The 25,615-nt window shown below is 40.6% G+C and overlaps 1 protein-coding gene across 6 annotated transcripts in view; it reads right to left on the minus strand.

Moving 5' to 3' along the window:
• The window catches only part of ATP13A4 (ATPase 13A4), a 141,941-nt gene that overhangs the window by 102,915 nt on the left and 13,411 nt on the right, over positions 1-25,615 (minus strand). For 5 of the 6 annotated variants that reach the window (XM_007195179.2, XM_057546048.1, XM_007195177.2 and 2 more), the window contains exon 2: positions 2,471-2,644. In XM_007195179.2, coding sequence (XP_007195241.2) covers positions 2,471-2,644 — 174 coding nt within the window. The remainder of the gene's footprint in view (positions 1-2,470; positions 2,645-25,615) is intronic. The other variant, XM_007195178.2, reaches the window with a different exon arrangement.

Below are 25,615 nucleotides of genomic sequence, written 5' to 3' on the forward strand. Positions count from 1 at the left end.
TTCTTGTTGTATATCATAGTAGTTTATGTCATACACAGTAGCTTGTATCTTACTAGATCTTTCTCTTTTCCCCCTCTTTATTTCTCTTTTACCTATTTCCCTCTCCTTTTCTTTCATTTTGCTCCCTTCCTTGCCATTTCCTTGTTCATTTCCTCTTGCTCCTCTCTGTGCCTTGACTCTGCCAGCAACCTCGGAGCTTATAGCTCAGCCAACCAGATGCTCTCAGATCTGAAGAGTCTGGTGATATATTCTGAAAGGCAGAAAGCTTTTTTGTTTCTGAGGTTGCTTCTGCTGCAACAAAAGCATTGCCCCCTGAGAACTAGTTGGGCGAAATGAAAGCACCTGCAGGGTAGAGTGAAGTACTTTTCCAAATCATCCTTTCATGCCCAAAAATAAGAATCTCATAGGTCCTTAAGTTCACATGGAAGGGGTTGAACTATGAAAGTATCCCAAAGATGTGGTCTTCCATAAGTCCTTACATCCCTATTCTGAGCCCCAGAAAACAAACCTCTCTCTACCCCTGCTCCAGCAAGACACTAGGGTTGTATACAGCAGGACCACTTATAACTTTAAACTTATAACACTTTGCTAAATCTGGATCATTCCCTTTGAAACCATATAAATATATATTGGCTGAGCCATAAAGCAAATGCCCAGGCCTCTATTCCTCTCCCAAGGACCAAGTAAGCTCATCAGTGGGAGTGATGACGATCTGCAGCAGTTTTGCTCGAAGTATGGTCCCTTACCAGAAGCATTAGCATCATCTGAGAACTTGTTAAAAATGCAAACTCTGGAGCCCCAATCCAAATCTAAAGAATTAGAAACCCTGGGAGGGGGGCCCAGCAATCTGTTCATAAGCCCTCCAGATGATTCTAATGCTGGTTGATGTGTGGGAACCACTGATCTACATGCAGTTGTGAGGGGACAACCCTGAACTAGGAACTGGGATATATGGTACTTCTTCCTGGTGAGGCCCCTAACTTATCAAGGAGTGTGGCTAAAATATGCACCCTCTCCAGACCTCATTTCCTCCCCAATCAAATGACGAGATCTTCCTTGGTGAGCGCCAGGCACTCTTCTCTCATGCGTATTCTGTGAGCCTTCATGAAGTATGGTTTGAGGCAGCAGTGGAGCAGGGCTCCCAACCCAACATCATCAAAATGAGATGCTCTGACTCCACTATCATCTTGACTTCTTAATGTCTTTAAGTCTATTCTCCAAGAATCTTGAGTTAAATTATAGTTGAACTTGGGTGGAGCTGCCTCAGCTCTCACCTGTAATATGGTCCACATGTCAGCTAAGCTGGGACATAGAACGGGTGGCTCTTGAAGTGACCAGGAGCCAGAAATGAGGGATGGGGCTGGCCCCAGTGGGGGCAGGTCAACAAAGACAAACTTCATCCAATTGTCAGTTTCATTGAGGTCTAGCTCCAACTCAGATTGAAATGTGGGGGGAAAAATTGGGGGTCAGTTATAAGACTTGTTGCTATCCTCTTCTCTCACTGAAATGAATAGAATGTTTATCTAGAGAGGTTGCTACATTTAAAAAAAAGAAGCTAACAGCCCAGCAGAGTTTGATTTATCAAGAATTTGGTTGTCATTCTGGGTCATTTGGGCTGACACATTGTTAGACACACTCAGTAAAAGTCAGCCCAAAAAGGGTCCTCTGTGAGACCACACTTTGACTTCTATCAAGAGGAATGTCCACTTTAGCCCGTCAGCCACCACATATGTATGGAATCCCTACCATGTGCCAGAACTAGGGATGCAGTTAACAAGTTAGAGACAGTCCCTTCTATTGTGGAGCTAACAGTCCAGCAGGAACAATGCACTTTGCCTAAGTGTAATGAGTGCTAGAAGGAAGTGTTATCAGAGCCAATACAGGGGAACTCCCCTAACACCAGGACCTTGTATTAGCAGAAAGCGGCAATCTACTCAGGGACAAGATGGCCACACTTTTAAACCCTAGCGTATCTACAGGATGCAACAGACTCCTATCGATAACCATGGCTCTCTCAAAGGAGCAGGGGAAGACAGGATCCTCCTCAGAGGGGCACTTCCCACCTCCTCCCCACCTTCCCTTACCCCAGGGATACCCCAGTGGAGGGGGGCTGGCATAGGCATTGATATGTCAGGATGGGGGTGGGGAGAAGGAAGAGTATGAACGTTATAACCTATAGCCTGACTAACTACTTCACACTATTATTTTGAGCTATTAACATGGTTATTCCCTATTCCGACATTCGCTAAAATCACACTTTTAAAAGGAATACCTTATGAATTATGTCTTCTTAATGAAATCCAATCATACACAAATTATTGAATTCTTGGTAAGTAAATGTAAGGCTGTGATGGAGCCTGAGGCTGGATATCCAGCTGCCGCCTGCCTTGTGCTCATCTCCCCACAACCATCCCATAACAAGATGTCCAGGAAAAAGGGCCACCAGGTACAGAACCAGGTACACACTTACTGTTGTCCTCAGCAACACGACGTCTGCTTCTTGCAAGGAACACGGGATGCAATTTGCCCACACGTGCCAAGCGGGTCTCCAGTAAAACACCAAGGGGAGGATCCCAAAGGAGAAGATAGATCCAGCAAGGCAGAGGGTTTTCCGGCAGCTCTGAGTCCGGTAGCCAAATATCTCCTGGGACAGAACCAAAATGACCCCAAACATTGATTAAGCACAGCAAACAACAAATGAACAAATTGGAATTTTGGTGATGAAACTGGTGGGAGGGGCAGAGAGTGAAGAAGCTGAGGAAGGTAAGGGGAGGACAGAGTGAGGGGTTGAGGAAGTGAAGAAGGATCCCTGACAAAGATCCTTCATAAGCCGTGATCCCAGGCCTCCAAGAAGTTGTAATCTAACTGGGAAATTCAGTTTCTACAATTTCAGCACGTGGTTACCCCATGCCAAACACTATACTACGTGATATGTTATCCGGTTTCAGTCTCTCAAGCATCTCCTGAATAGGATAATATGACCCTCGCTCCATAAATGATGAGGTTTAGCTCAGAAAGGCTGAATGTAATGACTTGTCCAAGGCCACACAGCTGGCAAGTTCTGCTGCCCTGATTCAAACCCAGATCTGTCAGCCTTCAGGTCTTGAACTCAATCCACAGCCTTCACAGACGTGACCATGAGCCATGTGACAGAAGGACTGGGTGACGGCAGCAATGAATGATTCCCTTGGCTGGAACCATGGAACCATCATGGGCAAGAGGGGTTGGAAAAGGCCTTGAGTTTGGAGTCAGGATTTGGTGAAAGTGTTTGACCAAAAGAGGATGAACAACTAAATCCCAGCTTGCCTTTAAGGGTTTATGGTAGAGGGAGCTATGCCTTCCTACCGTCCTCTCTTGTTTAATAACAAAAAGAATTTTACATCAAGGGGAAAAAACCGCAGAGACAATTTAGTTTATTTCAACTATTGAGCAGCTGCTATGTGCCATGAGGGTACAAATAACAAAAAGATAAGAGACCGACCTCCAATATGTATAATCTGGACAAACTTCTTCCTTCCAAGGAAAGCCTGGGACAGAATGGAAAACCACACCTGAAGCTTATGGCCTAGGTCCCACAGCTATATCCCAAAGTCATAGGTGTACTTTATACTGGTTATAATGGCTACAGTTGAGAGGAAGGAGAGTGTCCGAGTTAAAAGCACATTCTCTGGACCAAAACACTTTGAGTTCAAAGCCTAGTGTGGCCCTTACTAGCTGTGACCTTGAACAAGTTAGTTAATGTCTTTATTCCTCAGTTTGTCATCTATAAACCGGGGGTGCTGATAGTACCCCCTTCCCAGGGTTGCTGTGTGTTACTGTGTATAAGTGCTATGTAAACATTTACTGCTGCTGCTACTATTTTACTCTTTCCCCTAACATAGACCTGAAATTCGACCCCTGGGTCTACTGGCATTTAGAGCTAAGAATTCTTAGTGTCAATAGTTCTGTTTTTGTTAGAATTGCCTGTTAGGATAACAAGGGATCTGGAACATGCATCTTTAAATCCACCGACTTCTCTGTCTCACTTGGTAAAGATATATTATCAGAAAAGTTTCTGTGATCCTTGATGGAAAGCTGCTTTCATGTGTACTTACTAGGTTCCTTTCTCTTATTAGCAGTGCACGCAGGTGCCAAATGGCTTCCTTAGGTAGTGTCCACATCAGGCATGCCTTTGATGAAATGCTCACCTCACCTCAGAAATGCAAGCTCTTGACTCATTTTGCAAAGTAGAATGTCTATCCTGGCAGAAATGTTCTTCTGTCCCACACTCAAGCTGTTGCTACCCAGATGCCAAGCCTGGGATGCTCTGTCCCCTCACCATGACAGAAACAATGCTTTGCTGGTTTCATACCAAGCAGGGTCCCAATTCCAAATTCCAGACACCTGTCCTGAGTCCATTCCACTGTCTTTTCCCACGTGCTTTTATTATATTCCTACACTTTGGAACAGATCAACTTCTACCCACCCTCCCCATCTGGCCAGTTTTTCGTCTTTTAAAAATATTATATTTAAAAGCTTGCTTATCTTGCCATTCAATCTAGCTCCTCATATAATATGCCAAAGTTATGCCAGTTCTGTAAGCACAAACCTCCCTATCAACGTGCATTCTTTTACAGGCTATGCAATGAGAGCTCTATGTAGTTTCCAAAGTGTCTTCATGTTCATTATCAAAGTAAAGCAGGAATGATGACCTTCCATTTCCAGCTAAGAAAACTGGAATTTAAAATGATTATAGGACTTCCCTGGTGGCCAAGTGGTTAAGAATCCTCCTGCCAATGCAGGGGACACGGGTTTGAGCCCTGGTCTAGGAAGATCCCACATGCCACGGATCAACTAAGCCCGTGCACCACAACTACTGAGCCTGCACTGTAGAGCCCGTGAGCCACAACTACTGAGCCCACGTGCCACAACTACTAAAGCCCCTGCGCCTAGAGCCTGTGCTCCGCAACAAGAGGAGCCACCGCAGTGACAAGCCCGTGCACCGCAACAAAGAGTAACCCCGGCTCACCGCAACTAGAGAAAGCCCATGCACAGCAACGAGGACCCAAAACAGCTAAAAATAAATAAATAAATTTAAAGTGATTATAGTAATAGTTATTATTAACAACTAATAATTTGGAAACAATGACGGCAGCTAACATTGGTGGAGCACTGCAACGTCTTTCACCAAGCACTTTATACACACTTTCCTTTTGTTGAAAAAGATTAAATAAGTTTCCCAATGTACGATGCTCATAAGTGACTCAGAGCTGGGCCTCCAGTCCGGGCCTCAGCAGCACACAGAAGACAATGTGAGCTGACCATTTCTACTCTAAGGCCCTTCTTCATTCTGTTTTTAATTTCAGTTCAACTGAAGAAATATTTTTTTAAGTGTCCAGAGAATAGCAGGCATGTGCTAGACACAGAGATAAATGAGACAATGCTTCCAGCCTCAAGAAGCTCATTAGTTTAATGGGAAGCTCCAGAGGCACATAAACAGATTAAACACGTTTAGAGCAATACAAGTGTTATAGAGAGAGGTGACTATATAAATTGTCGTCTGAATTGGGTGCTATTAATAACAACACAGGTAGAAGAGAAGTATCCCAGGAAAGACACATGAACACCCCCTAGTGATACCAGAGTGGTACCCTAAAAGCCTGCTTGCTCTCAGCCTGTGGACACAACACCAGTTAGTAGCTCATGACCCATAACCCATTGCCAAATTTTCAGTAGAAAAGCTGGAATAATGTGGACAAGGAGTGTTCAATTATTGCTTGTTGAAATGAGCTGAACTGTACTGACTTGAGGTGAATTACATTGCAGGGACTATTCATAGATACTGGGTTTAAAATTGCAAAACTTAGTCCAGTGCTGTTTCTTGTCACCCCATAGCAATTTCCTTTGCGCATTACAAAGTACCTTCCATGTCTCCAAAAATGCTTGGGAGAACTGCCCCTGCTACCCTGCACTCCATCCACCCTTCCTCCCACAAAAAGGAGTCAATCAGTCAAAAAAAAAAAACATGTTGGGAAAATGTCCAAAGAATATTACCCTCATGGCAGTCTACATGCATTACGGAATAGCGTGCTATCACTTTCATCATCCCCCTCCAACCCACAGATTCTCCTCCTCCCTTTGTCCCAGGGCGTCTACATCCTTTGCACCCCTAAGGGCTTAAAGTGTGTCTTCCAGGTGTACAGGCCTTCTCCTTTCTCCCCTATACTCAAGAAGTCAAACTATGCTCCCCGGAGCAATGATCTAAACTACCTCAGCCAACAGAACCTCTTAAGAGTCTACAGACCCTCTCCCCAGAAACACACACACATAAAGTTCTCCATAGAGATTCAGGGGGTTCCCAGAATCTAGAAAAGACCCTGCCCTAGAGGGTTCATAAGGCTAAATCAAGGCTGATCTTTCAGAGTTTACACTCTTTATGTGAACCTGGGGTCTGGCACTAGGTAAGCACTTAGTGAATGGAGAAGTGTGAAGACAGGAACTCATGGAAATGCAGGGGAGAGTGAGAGGGTGACAACAAAAGCAGAGCAGTGACTGACTCCAAAAAGCTCCATCGGGTGATATTATCACCTGGGAGCCACCAAGTCCTGAGAATGGCTCCCGGCCTTCTAGTTCCAGAGGCTGCCAGGAGAACACCTCTCCCAGAGAATACTCACATCAACCAGGTCTCAGAAACTGGGGTGTCATGAGAGAGGGAGGTGTATGTACCTGTCACACGGACCAGATAAATACACACTCAGGTATTAAGAGTTTGTTCTCTTCCCAGCGGCACCATCTCCACAGTTGTGACTGTCCTGCCGATGGAGCTGTAAGCAAGCACAGTGCCTAAATTGGGCTCTGGAATCTTCTCTGATGAATTCTCTCACCTTGACTGACATGCCTTCTTTAAATATATTCAATCAATTACAGTCAGATCCTGTTGGCCTGAGAGCCATTTATTCTCTTTAAGACAATTTGCATTTCTCTACTGGCTTCATTAAATATTGGAAAGTTCAAGTGATTCATTTTTTAAAAGTTTACTTCCTTAAAGATAAGCTCTTTTCCCTTATTTCCAAATGTTGGGAGTGAAGAGAATGTTTTGCTACAATTTCCATGCAGTACAACAAGTTGTGCTACTGGAAGGTAATTTACATCACTGCCTATCTTCACCACACACTCTATTCAAATTTCTGCCTGGGTCATTTCCTGTTTCCCACTCTTTTGTGCTAAAGAATGATTTCCTAAGTGTCCTCTAAGTTAAGTTAACTTCTCCATCCAGCTGAGAAATTCTCAACCTGAATGACCTAATCTTAAACTGGAGGTTCAAAAAGAATAGCCTGCAGACAGGTTTCTCATTGGCGTGGTAAGTATTTCTTAAAACTTTAAATTGGTCCCCCAGTTATTTTCACATAAAAGTTCTACCTTTTCTTTAAAATTAATCAGAAATTGTGACCTTACTGTACTCACATTCTTGCACTGTAAGAATCAACTGGGGACTAAAAAAATGATACAAATGAACTTATTTACAAAACAGAAACAGATTCACAGACACAGAAAACAACCTTATGGTTACCAAAGGGGAAAGGTGGGGGGAGGATAAATTAGGAATCTGGGAGGAACATATACACACTACTATACATAAAATAAACAACAAGGACCTACTCTATAGCACAGAGAACTATACTCAATATTTTGTAATAACATATATGGGAAAAGAATCTGAAAAAGAATAGATATATATATGAATAACTGAGTCTCTTTGCTGGACACCTGAAAATAACACAACACTGTAAATCAACCATACTTCAATAAAAATAAATAAATAAAATTTTTAAAAAAGAATCCTCTGGGGAGCACCAAGAGACATATACAAAGTAGTCCAGGAACTAACCCAACACCACCCAGTGAGACAGAGGATGATGCATTGTGATGTGCTCACACTACAAGATCTGATACAGCACTTCAAACAAATCGGCTCCCAGCAACACCCAAGAGTAGGGATGACTCTTAGTAATACAATAGTAAGTGAAAACAGTCAGTGCAAAGGCTTACTTACGTCAGCATGATAATCTTTTTATAAAGTTAAAAACGACTAAAATTTTAAGAATATTTTAAGGATATGCTTAGATAAAAGAAAACTATATAGAAAGGAAGGCAAGGGAATGATGACCACATGGTACGGGACAATGGTTACTTCTACTGGGGCGAGGCAGGGAAAGAGGGGACACATTGTCAAATGTAGGTTATGGTCAAAATTCTAGATTTTGTTTGAGTGGTAGGGTCATCACATTATTATAAGGAGTTAATTAAATGACTAAATTAATACAATACAGCATGGGCAAAGAACGAGTGTGTCATGAACCAAAGATTATGGACAACTAATTGGGAGAACCTGAAGTCTTAAGGAAAAAGGAAGAATCAGCCAGAGCAAGTGAGAGATGCCCCCCTTTAAACGAGCAGGTGTTTCCTATTTCCCATGGTCTCTGCCATGCTTTCTCTTTTCCCCAACACTGAGGCTCTATGTCAGCTTCTATTTCTCATCTCATCCTGGGCCTGTTCATTGGAGATACAACATCTCTCTGTAGGCCAGTGGTTCTCGACCAGGAGTTATCTTGTGCCCCCCGGGGACATTTGGCAATGGCTGGAAGTCACTCTCACCTGGGTTAGAGGTGCTACAGACATCTGATGGGTAGAGGCCAGGAATGCCGTTAAACATCTTACAATGCAGAGGATAGCTGCCCCCAAAGCTCTACACAAGAAAAACATTATGTGGCCCAAAACTGTAGAGCTTTAGAAGCCTGCTGTAGGCATTTGCCCCACCTAAGCAGGTCTCTAGACCCTAGTGCCTAGAACGCCATCCTCAGCACCCAGAGGAGAATTAGAAAATTTTGATTTTGAAATCTACAGTAAACAAGGATAAGCACTTAATGCCAAATGGCCCTAAGATCAGTAGTGGTCATAGGAAGTCATTTTGCAGACGAGGAAACAGGAGCTAAGAGAGAAATCCAGCTGCCCCTATGGACTACACCCGCTTCCCTCCCCGAAAAGAACCACCCCGCTATCTCACTCTGCCTCAGCCACAAGGACGTTTCCTTAAACTCATGGAGCCCTATCTTGCCTCGGGATCTTCCATTGCCTGGCGACTTCTCATCCTTTTAAGTCTCCTTCAAATGTTTCCTTCTCAGAGAAGCCTTAGCCAATCTCCTATATAATTATAAGCCCCTGATCTCATACACCCTTTATAATACTTTTCTGGCATTTTCTCAACTGGCAATTAGTATTTTTTTGCTTGCTTTTCTAACTGTTCTTCCTTTCTGTCCCCACAAGGCTTTAAGTTCTGTCCATTTAGGATCCATTCAAGTTTGTTTCCTCCGATACTGTTTACCCGGCACCTAGTGCATGATCTGCACGTAGTGGGCACTGAATGAATGAATAAATAAATGAGTGATTGTAGGTTGTACTGAGGGAAAGAGGGAAGGAAGGAAGAAGGAAGGAAGGATTAAGAGAAAGAGGAAATGAAAATTAATAAACCCTACTTTCCTTGTCGTATCCCAAGAAGTTTAACTATATCCTATTTTTGGGCATTCTAAAAATTAAATCAATGTACTGAGGGTCAAAGAAAAAAGGAGACATAAGCAATCCCCAGACACTGTTCTGTGCCTTGGGCCATTAGGAAATGTTAACTAGTCTCATCATTTACATCACACTTAATCTCTAAGGCTAGGTTTCTTGAACAAGTGCTTTAATTTTTCTTTTTCTTCCTCCTTATCATCTGTCTCCGGGAGTTGAAAAGATGCCAAAGGTAAGGCTGAGTTTCCCACGCTCCTCACCTTCAACAGAGACAAACCAGGTGCCTGGCCTGGAAGGGACAAACTGATTTGGACATCTGCCACCCAGGCTCCTGCTCTGGACCAAAAGGTGAGTTCACAATTACTTTTGGGTGAGCTGTGCTAATTTCCTGGTCTTGGAAATTACTTTACAGGAAAATGATTTTTAAAATATATAAGGAAATACTCTGCAACAATAACTATTTAAACACTGAGTCCCATTTTCCATTAACAGTGTTGACATGCATTGAATGGTGCAAGTGTGAGCCTTGAGGGAGGGGATCCTTGGGAGTCTAGCGACCTGGCTGTCATTCACTGTCCTGTGGCAGAAAGTTAGAATGTCACTAAGCTCAATTTCATTCTCAGGTCTGGGATTTCACTTCTCTCTTATTCCTAGCTTTGGAGTGCCCCCTCTCTGGCCATTGACTCCCAGTTTGCTTGTTCAGCGTTACCTCCCAAGACTGCTATGGGAAAGAGTGGAATGACTCTGTCAGGCCCCAGAACCAAGGAACTCCACATGAAAATGTTTAGGTGCTGCATCCCCAGCGTAAAGTCTTCAAGGCATTTTTGCTTCTGTTCAATTTATATTGTCTACTGTGTCTAAGGCCATGGGTAAGGTAGGTCTGTTAGAAATAAATTTCCCACCCTCAAGGAGCTGACGGGAGAGGTGATGCATTAAAAAATACAATTCAGGGCAGAAAATATGAAGTGTCATGTGAAAAGCCCAGAGAGAAAAATGCTATTAGTTTAAAATGATGATGATACCCAACTGAGATGATACTTAGAAAAAGCTTGCCAGGAGGATTGTGGCTTGAGGTGAACTTGGGGAGAATTGTTAGAACTTCAGTAGTTGGGAAAGGAGGGTAGGAGGAACAAGCCTTGAGCAAAGGGACAGCGTCTGGAAACATGGAGTGTACCAAAGAGCAAAATGTGAGTTTCAGGTAGCACAGGTCCGTGTATTGTGGTGTTCCAATTAACCCCGTCCTGTATGGCCAGAGAATGCAACTTTGGGTGAGACTTTGGGATTCTAAGACATGTCCTCTACTCCAGCTAGCCATTGATCAAAAGAGAGTTTGCCGAACCCTTAAAAACTACACCTACATCTCTCCCCGTCCACAACCAGCAAGCGGACCTCTTGCAACTTTCATAAAGCTGGGGTCCTCGGGCAAAGTCAGGGACAGAGAGGCCTCTGCCTGTGGCCATTCCAGCTGGGCAGCAGTCTGGTTATGGAAGCAGGAAGATGTGCTTGGGGCTTCAGTGTCCTTTGACCTAATCAGGGTTACCTTTCTCAACCCAGGAGGCTGCCAGCCTGGGCTGTGGAAACTCCCCCTTGTCATACCAGTGGGCTGGCAGAAAAGCAACCTGTCCCACCCATCAGTGGCAGGCAGGGTGGTGCTACCCTGCCCTGTGGATAACTGTGAACCCAAACTTGGCTGAAGCTCATGAAACACACAGTTCGCGTGAATAATAACTTGTTATTATGTCCCAATCACCCTAAATATCGTTTTTCCATATTCTGTTTTAATCCTCATAACCCTACAAGGAAGGTAATATCAGCTGGGGGTGAGACTGAGAAAGGTAAGTTTCAAGGAGGTTAAGGAAGGCCCTCAGAGTCACCCAGCTAGTAGGTCACAAGGAAAACTCTTTCTACCAATAGGGCTGTCTCTCATGAAGACACTCCCTCCCCTGCTCTCTGATAGTCTCATTTGGCAGGTGTCACCAGGGGCAGTGCTTGAACTCTTGCTGATGGTTCACATTTGAGCTAATGGATGCACTGCCCAGACAGGTTCTTAGGTTCCCCTTAAACAGGTTTTCACAAGCTTCAAACTGCAGAGAGAGAGGAAATAGGAGAGAAGGACTCCACCCAGCTAACAGAAGGTGGTTTCTGCAATCAACATCTTAATCTTCTGGTCTGGTAATCTTGGGCAAGATGCATTTTCCAGATTCCCATGTGATGCTGAAATGAAAACTTCTCTTGCTGGTGATGTCTGAGTAGTGTAAGACAGGTAGAACTCGGATAGATCGGTATCTGGGACACCATCTGGTCTGGGCAGACTCCTCAGTGCACAGGAGAAAGACCCAAGACAAGGCAGAGCAGGGGGAAACGCCACATGTAAAGACCAAACACTGAGTTCAAGACCTGCTTCTGCCACTTACTAATTTTAGCGTCCGGAAGTCCCTACCCCACCTAGAAAATAATAATTGCACTAATGCCTACCTCACAAAACTGTTATTGACAATAAAATGGGACAACAGTGGTGAAAGCATGATTCAAATAGAAGTTGTTCTTATTATGAAGGCAGTTAGACTTAAAGTTAATTGATAAACAGACTTAAAGTTAATTGATAAACCCTCATGGACGCCCTGACATGGCTGCTTCCACCCCCTTCTCACTCAGATCTCAGCTTCCCTGACCACACAGCCTAAAGAAGATACCCAATCACTCTCTTCCCATCATCCTTTTTAAATCTCTGCAAGCCCTTATCTTTATGTGATATTTTTCTTATTTGTTTATTTTTTTATGATTGGTTCGTAGAATGTAAGTTTCACAAGAGCAGAGCTTCGGTCTGACCTGTTCATCGCTGGATCCCTGCACGTAGCAGAACACTTCCTGGAACACAGGAGGCCCACTCATATTTTTTGATTGAACAAATGGCTCCAATTACATTGTTGAATATTACTAGACTCCTAAACAGAGAGGCCAAGAATGACAATTCCACACTGTTAGCATGTGATGAATCTTAGCAAACATCCAGTCAAACATCATTTTTCAAGAGGAGAAATCTGAGATCTTAGGAGAGTTCTCAAACAAGGGCACACAGAAAGAGAGAAAGCATAGGAAAAAGCAGTGATCTCCTTCCAAAGTCAGACTTCCACTCTTTGATCAATGGAGAATTTATCTTGACAGTTGATTGTATCCTCAAGGATTCTTATTGGTCTTTATCCCCAGGTATGATTATCTGTCACTTACCTTAGGATTTTAGAAAATGAAAGAGGGGGAAGTATGCTATCTGAACTCTGAAAGAGGGAAGGGTCAGAGATCCGATCCTACATTTCTTTCACAATATGAAACACCCACACCTCCAGTGAAGCAAACTCTACTTCCTGATGAAGTCTGTTTCATTTTCAGACAACCTTACTAATAACTACACCATGTACCAGACACTGGGCTGAAGCCCAGAAGGTGGTACTCTGAGCTCAAACACTTCCCTCTCAACCAGAACAACTGCATTTCTATCTGTCCAAACAATATAAAATCAATATAAATATATTGATCTTCCATTACAAATTTATGCCTAAACAAGGGCTTCTGTATATAAAAATCATTTTGAAAATCATTGTATTTATTACCAAGCTCTCTTGCTGAGATGGCCTGAAATCTTTTCCATATAGTAGAAGTGGGTGGAAAGCATGCCTAGAACAACGGTTACCACCTTTTTAGAATGAGGAGCCCTTTCTTAACATTGCTGGTGAGAGATAAATTGTGAAAACTGCTTTGGAAAGTAGTTTGGCATTCTATAGCAAGGCTAAAGATATGCATGCTGTGTGATCCAGCAATTCCACTGGTAAGTGTCTTCTCTACAGAAATGTATGCACATGTGTACCAGGAGACATGAACAAGAAAAACTCAAAGCTTGAAACAATCCAAAAGTCCATCAACAATGAAACTGACATTTTTTTTAGTATAGTCTTACCATGATCTATTCTGACACAATGAAAATGAATAAACTCTAATTTTATGCAATAATATGGATACATCTCACAGAAGAAGCAAAACACAAAAGAATATAATCGATGTGATTTCAATCGTATAAGCTTCAAAAATATTGTTATGGAATGGTTAGAAAAAATATTTTTTAAGGCAAGAAAATAAGAATTACAGAAGACAAGTAAGAGGTTACTTCTACATTGGGGGAGGGAGACAGAGATGGGTTATGATTAAGGAGGGACCCAGGAAAACATCTTGAATGCTTGCAGTGTTCTACCTTCGGATCCAGGCAATGACCATATGAGTTTCGATTTATTATTAAATTGGTTGTATATATTTTTTGCACATTTATTTGACAGTTTTTAAAATGCTGCACACTCTCAAATGATTGAGTTCTACTTCTGGAGAGCTGTCAATGCTTGGAGGCTGTCAATGCTTGTTGGGCAGACAAGTCCTTGGACCCATAACGATGTCTTGAGAGTCGTAGCTGACAGACAGGTTTGCAAACACTGATGTAGAGGGGAAAAAGCACTGGGTTGGAGATGGGCAAGCCTGGGCTCTAGTCTGAACTCTGGTTTTGTTAAATAATCCCTTTCCCCTCTCTGGGCCTCAGTTTCACCCTCTGTAACAGAGGGGGCGGAATTATATGATCTCTTGAGTCCCTCTAAATTTTGATGCCTGTAGTTCTTATAACAATAGGAACCTCACGAATATCACCTATGTGACCAGCTTGCAGTCCCCTCATAGGTGCACATCAAACGTCATAAACCCCTTCCATGGAGATGCCTGCCTCCACTTCAAAGCTGCCCATGTGGCCTTCACTCAAGCTTTAACATTCCTTTAACGAAAAATAGAGGGTGGTTTCTATTGCACCACTTGTGCAAATTGCTGCCAAGGTATTGTGCAGACAACCTGCTTGAGACCATCAGACAGCTCTCCAGAAGAGGGAGCATGCCACATGCAGGAAGCCCCTTGCCTGGCCCTGAGGATGGGAGCTGGCATGCCACTCCCATTGTGAAATTGTGTGACTTCCTGGCCACTGTGCAATATTCACCAACTGAGCATCGGAATTCCCCAATGTGGAAAGACTACATGATTCATTTCCATAACTGGTATTCAGACCTAAGCACCGCCTTGGGGAAGGTTTCTTGCAATTCTGTAAGATGACACCACCAAGCCATGATGCATGATTCTGGTTTTAACTGACAGAAAAGAGGCCTCATAATCTGCAGCAGAATTTCAAGCAAATGGATCTAAGTGGTAGATGATGAAGTTAGGATAGGTGATAAGGAAATGAACAACCCAATAAAAATGGAAAATTGTTTGGGAGAGTAGTGGGGTAAAAGGGAGACCAGAATTTCTATCTTTTGAAATATTCTGGGATGTCACACCCAACTAGAGGATAATTCAGGACACAATGCTGGGCCAGATAGTTATGATATAATCTCAGGTATTCCTTTTATGCTTTTATTATTACAGAAGCAATACATGCACATTTTAAAGATTAGAAAAGGAACATACAACAAAAACTTTATATTACCACAACCCAGAGATTCCCGCAGTTAACAACATGCTGCATATATGTTGTTTCTTTCACCAAAGTGAAACCATACTATAAATGCTCTTTTCTGATCTGCTTTTTCATTCACTGGCCTCCATTTGTCCATGTCAGTGAGTTTTTATCTCAACTAAAACCCAAATTATATTCAAATTTTTCAATGGACCCACTAAGTTCCACTACAACTGGTTTTTCCAAACTGGTGTGGCACTACTCTATTTCTTAACCTTGATGATAATTAATAAATTTTCACCTTATAAATATCTATTAAGTTGTACAAAAATGTTTCGTGTGCTTTAATATAGGTATTATATAATATTTCACAATAAAAGAAAAGGGGAAATGTCACACACTCCTATATGATTAACATCGTAGTTTTCCTGGTTCTTTTAATCTAGATCTTTCCCTATTTCATGATAATGACTTATGGAACAGCCAGTACTTCTTCAAGAGTTCAAATGTTAATAGCTACATTCCCAATGATTTCAGATTTTACACAAAGACAACAAATAAATGACCTAATCTTCAGCTGCTTTTACTTTAATGGGTTTTATTTTAGAAATAATAACATCTATCCCACAAAGCAATGGTTAAAAACAAATCCAAAGTTTTTGTTTATAAAGAATTTAATCATTTCAAAATATATATATTTACCAAATCATCACATTGTACACCTTAAACTTATACAATGTTGTATGTAATTATGTACTGATAACGCTGGGGGAAAAAATAAAAAGTCTATGAGCAAGAAAGAAAAAAAAGAACTTAATTTTTGTTTTGTTATTTTGCATTCTAATAAAAATAGAGGTGTGATTTTATGTCAATTTAAGTTTGACTATAAACCAAACCATAAAAGGGATTTCCTTAGCACAGTGCTTCCAAATCTTTTTTACACACAGTGCAGATCAGATAAGTAGATGAGGCTGCTTGAAGCTGGAGGAGATCAATATCTCAACATTCCTATATGAACTCCTGTAATCCATCTGTAGCACCCCCAGCACCATCCATGATATACCAACTGGGTAGCCTTGCCTTATCCTATATTTATAGTAAAACAACACCTTCTTTTCTCTTACTTACCTCAGTCTAATCAGAGTCGTAACAGGCAAAGTTGTACTTAAAATGAGTATGTCCTATAACTACACATCATTCTTAGAAATACCCTCTTACCTACCAATATGTGTTTATTCAAGCAGGTTTTTGTTTGTTTCTATTTTGCAAATGTCTGCCCCTACCTTGTTGTTCCTTCACCTAGGTAAAAAAAATCCTAGCAATCTTTAAATGTTATTCAGATAAAACTTGCTCTATGAATCTTCCTCAGTCCGAATTCATCACAAATTTAAAACCAAACTCATTACCCACACCCTCTTCTCTCTCTGAATCACCACTACCACCACACAGCCAGTTATGTGACTCAGAAATCTAGGGATTCCCTCTAATATTCTCCCCCTCCTCCCTCAGCATCTAATTAGCTCAAGGTCTATGGATTGTGTCTCCTAGATTTTTCTCAAACTGGTCTCCTCTGCTTCATCACTGATAATTCTCTCCTATTAGTTCAACCTCTAGGCTTACTAGAATCACTGCAAGAGCCCCCGTTTCAGTTCCACATGCACCTGCACTGTTGTCCACGCTGCTACAGAGTTACCTTCCCAAACACCTGCTTTCAGTTCCTTACTAGAGTAATCAACCAACCCGATTTGTCTAGGATTGAGGGATTTTTTGGGATGTGGGCTTTCAGTGCTAAAGGCCAGAAGGTCCAGGTAAACCAGGATGGTTGCCTTAGATCCACCCTTCAATCACTTTAGAATGACAGGCAAAGCTCTTCCTAACCTTCCCCACACTATCTTCTGAGCCTCTTCTCTCTGTTCTTCCCGTCCCACTCCACCACACACACATACACCATGCACACCAACTTTGCCAAGCTACATTCAGTTCTCCGAATGGAATGTGCTCTGTCTCTTTACATCTCAGTACCTTTGTACATTGTGTCTCTTTGATTTAGAATGTTCTTTGTCTTATCTGGGCTTGCTGGTAAACTCCTATTCATCCATCTAGATTATTTTCAGTTGGCACTTTTTCACTGAGGTCATCCAGGTATTGGCTGTAGCTTCCTCTCTGTTCCCACAGTACCTTGGATATACTGTTGTCGTAACACTAGCCCACTGAACTCTACCCTCTACCAGATATTTGGCCCTAGGACTTTTTTTTGTATCCCTAATACCAAGCACAGGGACTCATACACAGAAAGTGCTCAAGAAGGAAGGAAGGAAGGAAGGAAGGAAGGAAGGAAGGAAGGAAGGAAGGAAGGAAGGAAGGAAGGAAAGAAGGAAGGATGGAAGGAAGAGAGGGAGGGAGGGAAAGAGGGAGGAAGGAAGGAAAGAAGGAAGGAAGGAAAGGTACTTCCTTAGATCACTTTGCCTTCCGTGTAGAACTTATATTTGGGTTAGTTGAATAAAATGTTTGCTTCTTCCATTAAAACATTAGGTCATTGAAGGCTATGTCTATCTCCACAGCAACCACACTGCAGAGACTCATTACATTTGTTCAACTGATATGGTTTATCTATTGTCTAAGGCTGAGAAAAGATGGTGACATGAAAGTCTTTGCTGGGGGACATGTCAAGAGGGACTGCAGGGATGTATACATGTAGTCTAAAGGTATAAACTGAGTGCTCTCCCTTCCCTGTATGTGACTGCCATGGATTTACATTTGCAACAACCATTTCTCTTAAGGGGAAACCTCTTTATTGCTAAATAGATAGGAGAGTGGAGAATTGGAATCTCCCAACTAAACCAGGCACTGGAAACACCTGAAACAGCTCTACCCTTAACTAGCTTCTCTGCCTATTGAGAGAAAATGATTCCTTGCTCAGTCGTCATATAGCCCCTATTTCAAAGCCATAAGTAAATATTTATACCAGAGTGTCTAAATGTGGGACTGCCAACCATATGCATCAGAATCACATGGACGTTTTTTAAAAATGCAAATTCCTAGACCACCACCCCAAATTTTGGAGGGTAGGGCCAGAGGACCAGGGCATTTCCAGCTCAGTATCTCTGCTGATTCTTATGCACATGGCATCTGGGAAAAGCTGATCGATACAGTGAAGGAGACTCTGCCATTTAGACCAAGTAACATTTCTTCTCTCAGATGACTATTATAATGATAACTACCTCATAGGGTTGATGTGACAATTAAAAAATATGTTGCCTATAAAGTATTCACACAATGACTAACACAAGACAAGTGCTCAGTATGTATTAGCCAGTACTGCTCCTAGACTTTGAGTTCCTTGGTGAAAGAACATGCCTTTTTCATCCTTGTATTGACCTTGACATTTTGGTATCCAATATATGAACCTACGGGTAATTGGCCCCCAACAAATTGAGTTACATTGAACTTTGATCTTGAATAAAGTTGAAGGGAAAATTTAAAACAAAATGCCATTTTTACTAAAATTGGCCAAGATCTTTGGCAAGTGCTGAAAACTGACCCAAGAGAGTTACAAAGGCATTTTTTTATAAAGTTGGTAGGATCCTTCACAAAGTGGCACAACCTTTCTAAAAAGCGATTCAGCAAATTTATCGAGTCTTAAAAGTGTTCCTAATTTTTGTTGCAGTATTATAATTATTATTTCTAGGAATTAATCATAAGGAAATAATCTGAAACGAAAAGGTAAAATTCTACGTTTTTGTACACAAGAGTAAAACATGCACATGCACTAGAAAGAACTTAACTGTCTGACATTTGGAGAACAGTTAAGTAAATATGACACCTCCACAAAATAGAATGTTATTCAGTCATCAAATTGAAATTTACAATAAATTTTTCATGACATAGGGAAAATTTATCATGTGTTAAATGAATAAAGGCATTTATGGTTTGAGTCCAATAATGTTGAAGAAAATTTATAGAAAAAAAAAAGCTAGCAGAAAATATATCAAATGTTAACAATGATAGAACCATGGTGATGTTTGTCATATTTCCTTATATTTTTCTGTGCTTTCAAAATTTTATAAAGTAGAATAAAATATATTTTAAAATAAAGTCAGAAAGTAATATTACCTTTAAAAGTAACTGAGACTTTTACTTCTGGAAACATGGAGTAGACTTACTTTTTCCTATTCCCCTCAATAAATTCAACTAAAATCCATGAACGTTATATAGAAAACAAACATAAGAAGGTTGAATGGTGGAGAGAAGGCAGACTGACTACAGAACTTGGGAACCAAGGAACCAGTGACACAGTAGTGAGTTCCCTGGGTTTTCTCTTTGCCTCATCTATGACTTGGAGCAAAAGAAGCTGGCAATGGGAGAAGACACACACACACACACACACACACACACACACACACGCACACACACACACACCAAAAGCCTGATCTCTCTAGCCAAATGACCAGGAAAGGATCCAAAGTTCACACACAAAAAAACTGTGGCCCCACCCCACCTACACCAGCAAAGGCCAAGTGGGGAGTCTAGACTGCTCTTCTCCACATATTGTAAGGAGGAACCTCAACCCCCGGCGGGAATGACGTTAGATAAGGCTGCATAAGGAGCCAAGACTTTCATTCCCACCAAGTAATAGCAAACACCCTTTTCCCTGTGGTAACAGTGGAAACTATGTGGAGCCTAGACCACCACTCCCAACCAGTAGTAACAAAACTCCTCACCTCCTCCTCCTCCTCCTTGCTAGGGTGTTGTCAGAGGAAGCCCAAGAAGAGCAAGATTTTTTACTACCACCTAGGAGTAGTAACACCCCCTCCCGCGACATCGGTGGAGGTCATGTGAGAAGGAGCAGCAAGGCACTTCTAATTCTCCAAGCCAGAGAGTTATCACTGGAAGCCTAATGGTGCTGAAACTCCCACCCTCAACCAACAGTAATGAGGAGCCTCCCCCTCCTCAAGTGTCAATGGCGATTGAGTAGGTTACCTGGACTTTCCCCACCAACTGGCAGTAATGAGGTGGTGCCCTACTCTTCCTCTGCTGAAGCAGTGGCAACAGAAGCCAACTAAAATATAAGTTTTAAATAAGATCCAGAGTCTTGTAACATAATACCTGAAATGTCCAGTTTTTAATTTTTTAAAAGTCATACCAAAAAGAAGAAGATCTCAAATTGAATGAAGAAACAGAATCAATGGATGACAACGCCAAGATAACAGACATGTTAGAATGATCTCATAAAGATTTTAAATCAACCATTGTAAAAATACTTTGAGAAGCAACTACAGTCACACCAAAAAAATGAAAAAAAGAGAATATCTCAACAAGAAATAGAAGATCAAAGTAGAACCAAATGGAAACTTCAGAACTGAATAATACAGTGCCTGAAATTAAAAAAAAAAACAAAAACCCTCAATGAATGGACTCAACAGTAGAATGGAGGGGAAAGAAATAATCAGTGAAATGAAAGATAGAATAATAAAAATTGCCCAAACTGAACTACAAAGAGAAAATAGTTTTTAAAAAAATAAAACCATAAAACCGGTGAAACTATTAAAAAAAGATCTTATTATTCATGTCATTAGAAGGATAATAGATAATTTGAATAACCCTGGAACTATCAAGAAAATTGAATCTATACTTTTGAAATTTCTAAAAGGAAATCCCTGGGAGTTCCCTGGTTGCCTAATCATTAGGATTCTGGGCTTTCACTGCCCTGGCCCAGGTTCAATCCCTGGTTGGGGAAGATCCAGCAAGCCTCATGGTGCAGCCAAAAAAAGAAATCCCTAAGTCCAGGTGGTTTCACTGAAAAATTCACTAAACATTTAAAGAAGAATTAATATCAATTCTTCACAATTGCTTCCAGAAAATAAAAACGGATGAATTAAAACATTCCCTAATTCATTTTATGAAGTTAATGTTACCCTGATAACAAAACTAGACAGTATTAAAAAAAGAAAGGAAGAAAGGAAAAAGAAAGCAATCAAACTGTAGACCAATATCCCTTAGGAGTATAGAAGCAGAAGTCCTAAATAATATACTAACAAATAGAATTCTGCAATATGCTAAAAGAATTATGCACCATTATCAAGTGGTGTATTCAAGGGATACAAGACTACTTCAACATTCATAAATCGATCAGTGTAATCCATCATGTTAACAGAGTAAAAAAAAACAAAAACAAAAAAACAACAAAACAAAAACACAATCATATCAATCAATACAGAAAATACATCTGACAAAATTTCACAGCCATTCATGATGAAAACTCTCAGAGAAATAGGAATAAAAGAGAACTTCCTCAACTTGACAAAGAACATCTTTAAAAACATACAGTTAACATTATACTTAATGTTGACAGACTGAATGTTTTCCCCATAAGATCAGGAGCAAGACAAGGTGTCTATTCTCACCACTCTTATTCAAACACATTACTGGAGGTGTAGCTAGACAAGAAAAAATAAATAAACAGCATACAGAAATAAAATTGTTTCTACTTGCATATGGCATGATTTCTATTATAGAAAATCCCAAGAAATCTACAAACAGAAAACCTCTTAGACTCTTGGAACTAATAAATGAGTTCACCGCTGTCACAAGATACAAGATAAACATACAGAAATCAATTGTATTTCTATATCCCAGTAATGAACATGTGAATACCAAAACTAAAAATACAAGATAATTTACCATCACTCAAAAAATGAAATACTTAGATGTAAATATAACAAAATATGGACAGGACTCGTATATTGAAAGCTACAAAATGCTAATGAAATAAACTAAAGAAGATCTAAATAAATGGAGAGACACACCATGTTGATGGTTTGGAAAACTCAACAGAGTGAAAATTTTAATTCTCTACAAATTAATATATGGGTTTAATATAATTCCTATGAAAATCTCAGTAAGATTTTTTTGTAGATATAAACAAGATTATTATAAAATTTGGAATATGGAAAAGCAAATGAACTATAATAGCTAAAACAATTTTGAAAAATACAAATGAAGTAGGAGCAACAAGTCTACCTAATTTCAAGACTTATTATATAGCTACCTTAATCAAGACTGTGTAGCGTTGACACATAGCTCAGCAGAACAGAATAGAAACCAAGAAATAGACCTATAAAAATATGCCCAGCTGATTTTTGACAAATGTGCACAAGTGATTTAATGGAGAAAAAATAGCCTTTTAAACAAATAGTACAGGAGCAATTGCACATCCATAGGCAAAAAATGACCCTCAACCTAAGTCTCATACCTTATACAAAAATTAACTCTCAATGGATTGCACACTTAAATATAAAACATAAAACTTTAAGAGCAAAAGCAGGAAAAAATATTGGGACCTATGGCTGCATAAAGAGTTCTTAGACTTGACTTCAAAAGCACAGTCCATAAAGGGAAAAAATGATAAATTGGAATTCTTTAAACATTTGCTTTGTGAAAATTTTTGCCTTTTAAGAGGAGGAAAAGAAAATCTATTGACTGAGAGAAAATATTTGCAAGCCACACATCTGACAAAAGACTGGTAGCCGGAATGTATAAAGAACTTTCAAAACTCAACAGTAAAAAAAAAACAGTTCAACTAGACAATTGACAAAAGACATGAAGATGCAGATGGCTAACAAGCACACAAAAAGGTGTTCAAAATCAATAGCCGTTAGGGAAATGCAAACTAAAACCAGAGTGAAATATCACTACATACCTATCAGAATGGTTAAAATTTAAAATAGTGACAATGGTAAATGCTGGTGAGGATGTAAAGAACCTGAATCATTCAGACATTGCTGATGGGAATGTAAAATGGTACAGCCACTCTGGAAAACAATTTGGTACTTTCTTTAAAAACGAAACATGTAACTTCCATACAACCCAGTAATTGCTCTCCTGAACATTTATTCCCAAGAAATGAAAAGTTACATTCACACAAAAACCTATACACAAATGTTTTTTTTTTCTTTTTTTCTTTTTTTTTTAAACAGGGAAACGATGACCACTCCTTCTCTCTTCCCTCCCCCTTTACTTCTTTTTTTTTTTTTTTAAACTGAATTGCAGAGCATGAATTCGATTGTGTTTTTTTTTTATAGCTACTTTATTTATTTATTTATTCATCTTTGGCTGTGTTGGGTCTTCGGTTCGTGCGAGGGCTTTCTCCAGTTGCGGCAAGCGGGGGCCACTCTTCATCGCGGTGCGGGGACCGCTCTTCATTGCGGCGCGCGGGCCTCTCACCATCGCGGCCCCTCCCGTTGCGGGGCACAGGCTCCAGACGCACAGGCTCAGCAGTTGTGGCTCACGGGCCCAGCTGCCCCGTGGCATGTGGGATCTTCCCAGACCAGGGCTCGAACCCGCGTCCCCTGCATTAGCAGGCAGACTCTCAACCACTGCGCCACCAGGGAAGCCCTACACAAATGTTTAGAGCAGCTTTATTCATGATAGCCAAATACTGGAAACAACTCAGATGACCTTTAATGGATGAATGGTTAAATAAAACATGGCGCCATGGAATACCATGGACCACTACTCAGCAATAAAAAAGAATGAATTCTTGATACACACGACAACCTGGATCAATTTCAGGAAATTACACTGAATAAAAACGTCAATCTCAAAGTTTACATACTGTATGACTACATTTATATAACAGTCTTGAAATGATGAAATCATTGAAATAGAGAACAGATTAGTGGTTGCCAGAACTTAAGGAGGGAGTGCAGATAAGAAGGAAACGGATTTGGCTATGAAAAGGCAAATGAAGTATCCTTGTGGTAACGGAAATGTTCTGTACCTTGATCGTATCCATGTCAATTTCCTGATTGTGAGATTGTACTATAGTTTTACAAGATGTTACCAATGGGTACACAGAATCTCTCTGTATTATTTCTTACAACTGCATGTGAATCTACAATTATCTTTACGAAAAAAAAAAGACAAAAAAATGAATGTGTCGGACTAGATTATTTCTGAGTGACTTTCTATACCTGAAATTCCACGATTTGAGGAATCTAAGGATCCATTTGGCTCTTGGTGATAAATGGCTGAACTATGTCTAGTAGGCAAAGCTTCTTACAGATCTGGGCAACCTCAAAATGAGGACAGGTATGAAACTAAATCAGACAGATCCTACAGATCTCTATCTATTTAGAGATGGAAGAAACAGAGGCCCGACAAGGGAAATTCCTCACACAAAATGAATGGTTAATGGAATAATTCATGCTAGAGAGAGCCCAGGCTTCTAAACAGGCCCTTTCCACCATGGCAGTTTGTAAATATCTACTGCCTTCATTGACAGCCTGTCCAAACTGTTAAACACCACCCAGCCCCAGTCCTTTCAGAGCTCTACTAAATGAGCACTGGTGGATAAAGAAAATGTAGACAATCTTAACAAGTAACATTTTACAATGGCAATAAAGCAAAAGTTTTTTTAAAAAAAGAATGAGACCAGAAAGGAAAGGAAAAGAACAAGTCAATGTTTTCTGTAAAGTACCACATAGAAAACATTTTCAGCTTTGTAGGCTATACGGTCTCTCTCACAACTATTCAGTTCTGCTGTTGTAGTGCAGAAGCAACCAGAGACAATCTGTAAACAAATGAAGTATCTGTTTTCCAACAAAACTTTATTTACAAAGCAATCAGTGGGCCAGATTTCACCCACAATCTGTAGTATGCAGACACCTGCTATAGAAGAACAACAGAAACATTCAATGTTTGCACCTGTAGCGACAGTACCTACCTAATGGGGTTATTATAAATTTAAAATGAAGCATCACATGAAAAGCGCTTATCAAAGGACATAGGTCCTAGTAAGTAGTCAATAACTACGACTATTGCAATTATTAGGCAAGAATTGTAAGCAGCTCTTTTGCCCCTTTTCTGTTTGTCCATCTCTGTTTCCCTCAGACCTTATTATGAGATCACTAGGTAACATTTAACCTAACTCCTGTCTTATGCTCTACTGAGTGTACACAATGCCTTGTCTAACTTGTTGATTTCTTTCCCGGATTAAAAGGAGTAAGAATGAAGAATTAAGTAGTTAAAGAATGACTGACTCTTTACCCCCAGCATAACCCTCAGCAAATTTGCAGGTGGACCAAGCGGGCAAGATAGCATCCAAAAGAAGATCAGGAGAGGTCAGCAAATCTGCATAGAATGGAAACATGACAAAGAATCTCACCCCCTCCATTAATGGTTAACTGAGATTATTTCCCCCTTTTCCCTTTAACAGTTTTCACGGCCTAGCAGAATCTTCAGAGTTGGTTTTGGAGCATAAGTCCACCTTCTCCCCTGGTTGCCAGTCCTGATTAGAGCAACCTTTCCTTTCCAACCAACAATTGTCTCTTGAGTACTGATTTTTCAACCGGCGAGGAGCCAAACCTGAGTTTGGTAACAGAATCAGACTGATCTAAGACCTGTCTGGTTCTGAACAGAAAGGTCTGAACTCCTTATTGTCAACAACCTTGGTGACACAGTAAGTGGCACTTCTGTGTTCCTCCTGGTAGATGCCCCTTTATCCCAGAATCTCTGTGGATTTCAAAGAGAGAATTACACTAAGAGAAGGTAGCTTCTTTAAATTATCATTCCAAGATTTTCTGAAGTAAATTG

The sequence above is a fragment of the Balaenoptera acutorostrata genome, chromosome 4 (genome assembly GCF_949987535.1).
Source record: "Balaenoptera acutorostrata chromosome 4, mBalAcu1.1, whole genome shotgun sequence".
NCBI classification, from domain to species: Eukaryota; Metazoa; Chordata; class Mammalia; order Artiodactyla; family Balaenopteridae; genus Balaenoptera; species Balaenoptera acutorostrata.